Here is a 3,630-nt window from a genome sequence, read left to right on the forward strand (position 1 = left end):
TCTGTCTGTCTGTCTATCTATCTATCTATCTATCTATCTATCTATCTATCTATCTATCTTTCTATCTATCTATCTATCTATCTATCTATCTATCTATCTATCTATCTATCTATCTTTTCTCTCTCTGTGTCTGATTGGCTAAGTTGAGGGGGCAGCTGGATTCCCTTAAGAAACCCCGTCACTCACTTAACAAAGGCGGACGTTCGCTTAAACGATTGTGGCAAGAAAAGTCTGTTTAAAAGAGGGCGGAATTCACCTAACGACGGTTCTCGCTCAGCCGCAGGTGTGTGGGGCTCGATGGTGGTCGTAAGTCGAGGTCTGCGAGAACACTTTTGAAAACGGGGGTGGGGGAGACCCTGTCTCTTACTCAGGGGAATTGGGGAGGGGGGGCAAGGATGGAGCCCCCTGCCCAAAGAAGAGCCACGGGGCGTGAATTGCAGAGCATGGGGCCTGGGGGCTTCAGGGGGGGGGTCCGTCTCTGAATAAAGCCCACCTTTGATCCGTGGGGCGTCCTCATTTTCGGGGTCAAACGTCATGGTCAGATCCTGGTAGTCTCGGATCATCTTGAGACTCTTCCTCAAACACCTGGAAGTACAACACAAGGGTCACAAGACCACACACACACACACACACACACACACACACAGAGTGGACCGTTGGCCCTCCTTCCGTTATTTTTCAGGAGCTGCTTTCCTGCAGGCGCTTCTAGGTAGCACTGATGCTGTTCCCTAGCTGGGTCATGAAACGTCTGCAAGAAAACTACCAAGTTCAGAGAGAATGAAGGACCCCATTCTTCTCCTTTCCTTCCTCCTCCTCCTCTTCTCCTCCTTCTCCTTCTCTTCTTCCTCTTCTTCCTCCTCCTCCTCTTCCTCAACTCCCTTCTAGCACTGATGATGTTCCCTAGTTGGGTCATGAAACGTCTTCAAGAAAACTACCAAGTTCAGAGAGAATGAAGGACCCAATTCTTCCCCTTTCCTTCCTCCTCCTCCTCTTCTCCTCCTTCTCCTTCTCTTCTTCCTTTTCTTCCTCCTCCTCCTCTTTCTCAACTCCCTCCTAGCACTGATGATGTTCCCTAGTTGGGTCATGAAATGTCTTCAAGAAAGTTCAGAGAGAATGAAGGACCCAATTCTTCTCCTCCTCTTCCTCCTCCTCCTCTTCCTCCTCTTCCTCCTCTTCCTCCTCCTCCTCTCCTCCTCTTCTTCCTCCTCCTCCTCTTCCTCCTCTTCCTCTTCCTCCTCCTCCTCTTCTTCCTCCTCCTCCTCTTCCTCCTCCTTCTCCTCTTTTCCTCCTCCTCCTCCTCTTCCTCCACTCCCTTCTAGCACTGATGATGTTCCCTAGTTGGGTCATAAAACGTCTGCAAGTTCCCCCCCCCCCCCCAGCGTGGGAGCACCACGGATCCCTCATTTCAACCCTGAGCTGCAAGTATTCCATGTATTGAATATTTATTTACTTTATTCATTTATTTATCTGAAGCATCTGGCTCCAGGATCCTGTCTGCAGGGCCTCCCTGGCTTCCAAAATCATCTTCTGGTCTTTTGGTCAAGGAAGAGACAGCCGGATATCATCTGCACCCCTTGCTGACAGGGGAACAGCTGGCCTCCAGAGGTTGCCGGGTGCTCCAACACTGGAGGTTTTAAAGAAGAGGCTGGACACCCATTGGCCCGGAATGGTCTAGGGTCTCCTGCTTGAGCAAGGGGTTGGACTAGAAGACCTCCAAGGTCCCTGCCAACTCTGTGTTATTTTGGTACTGGGCTCACAACTCGTGGCAGCTTTTCCTGGGGCGAAAAACCCAGAACTGCGGACGAGAACGTGTCTCTTGGGGGGGGGAACCTTCTACAGAACCTCTGAAGGTCCCATTTAGCCCCCTCCCCAGCTCCTCCCCCCCCCACGTTCCCTTCTTTCCTGTCTGAAAGAGAAGGAAATTTCAATATATCTGCCCAGATGAAATAAAGGGAGATTCTGATTTTAAGAGGGGAGAAGATTCTTCTTGGCCTTCAGCCTCCTCCTCCTCCTCCTCCTCCTCCTCTTGCTGTGCCGAAGGGGAAACTGAGGCAAACACCAAACCCGCCAACATGGCTGCTTTTTCCCGGAAGGGTAGCCTCAACGACCCCAAAGATGACTCCTAAACCATTCACCTTGTTCTATTTGTCACGGGTGACACAGCCGCTGGGCTTTCTGCCCGGGGTTTCCCGCTCCCCCAAATGGCTGCCCCTTCCCCACACCTGTTCCCTTCACCCCTCAAAGCCCCCCCACCCCAATTCTCATGTAACCGAAAGACCGTCCCTCAAAGTACACGGAATGGCATAATCGGAGGAGGCTTTGGTGGTCTCCGAACTCGGGGGGCTTCTCACGTGGGTTTAATGACACAACTTGAGGGATATCAGGAGTGCAAGAAAACCAGCAAGTTTAGACCACAGTCCTCCTCCTCCTCCTCTTCTTCCTCTCACAAACCCTTCTAGCACTGATGCTGTTAGCTAGATGGGTCGTGAAACGTTTGCAAGGAAACCACCCAGCTCAGATTGCACCCAGGACCCCCACAGCCTTCCTCCTCCTCCCTTCCTCCTCCTCCTCATCCCATAAGCCCTTCTAGCGCTGACGATATTCCCCAGTTAGTTCACGAAACGCCTGCCAGAAAACCAGAACTGCCAATATTCCTCCTTTTTTTAATCTTTTTCCACCTTTCGTTCCCCCCGCCATCTTTCCTGCCGCGTGAAGCCTCTTCCTTTTTTCCACCTGGTTTTCTGTTTTCTGTTTTGAGGAAGGGAGACTCCTGGCTCGGCTAGTCCAAAACCAAGCCCCCCCCCAAACCCTCCACACACACCCAACACACACCTACCTTCACGGGGATGAAGCTAGTCCTGGTTGAGGTTTTTCGAAGGGACCGTGGCCTTTCTCTCTTTCTGGCCAAGCTTTCGCTCCCCCGCCCCCCTTGTTGATCTTTGCCCTGTCAATAAGTTTCAAAGTTTGTCCAAGTTTGTTAAAAGGGAAGCGGGCAGCTCGGTCTGCACCGCCCCCCAACCTTATATTGGGCTCGATGCTCGCCCCTCCCTCGGCTCTGGGGTCCCCCCCCTCCCTTGGAAAGGGCATTTCCCCAAAGAGAGGAACCGAAAATCCTCAAAACGTGACTCAACAGAGACGCATAAGCCACCATACAGCTGTGCATAAACCGTGTCTTCGGGAGACATATCTCCCAAAAGCTGGAAAGGTGATCAGGCCCTAGGTATTTACTTCCAGATGTGGTGGAGGTGTCCGGAAAGGAGAAAATATTGGGAGAAAATCCACACCTTTTTTGGAAAAAGACAATTAAACAACGTAGAAGACCCGAAACCAGAAATGTTCATTTCCTTTTTGTCAAAACGTTTTTTATTTTATTTTCGTTATATAATAATAATAATAATAATAAAAAAAATGCTTTTGTGAACAAAAGTGTTGTCTGGATTTTTCCCCTTTAACATTTCCACAAAGACACAATTCATTCGCCGTTACATTTCCATTATTTCCAATTTTGGGCTGTATTACTTTCTCCCTTTTTCCCCCGATTTTCATTTTTTTTATGACATATACACACAACGTCATTTTAGCAATAGCAATAGCAGTTAGACTTATATACCGCTTCATAGGGCTTTCAGC

The 3,630-nt window shown here is 49.8% G+C and overlaps 1 protein-coding gene across 1 annotated transcript in view; it reads right to left on the reverse strand.

The window, feature by feature from the left end:
- Positions 1-2,946, reverse strand: part of LOC116523305 (asialoglycoprotein receptor 1-like) — a 15,755-nt gene extending 12,809 nt beyond the window's left edge. Inside the window, exons 1-2 of the mRNA XM_032238409.1 lie at positions 2,837-2,946; positions 494-585 (exon numbers count right to left, since the gene is read on the reverse strand). Of these exons, the coding sequence (XP_032094300.1) occupies positions 494-563 (70 nt within the window). The 5' untranslated portion in view covers positions 564-585; positions 2,837-2,946. The remainder of the gene's footprint in view (positions 1-493; positions 586-2,836) is intronic.
- Positions 2,947-3,630: the final 684 nt, after the last annotated feature.

This window comes from Thamnophis elegans, unplaced genomic scaffold (assembly GCF_009769535.1).
Source record: "Thamnophis elegans isolate rThaEle1 unplaced genomic scaffold, rThaEle1.pri scaffold_161_arrow_ctg1, whole genome shotgun sequence".
In the NCBI taxonomy this organism is placed as follows: Eukaryota; Metazoa; Chordata; class Lepidosauria; order Squamata; family Colubridae; genus Thamnophis; species Thamnophis elegans.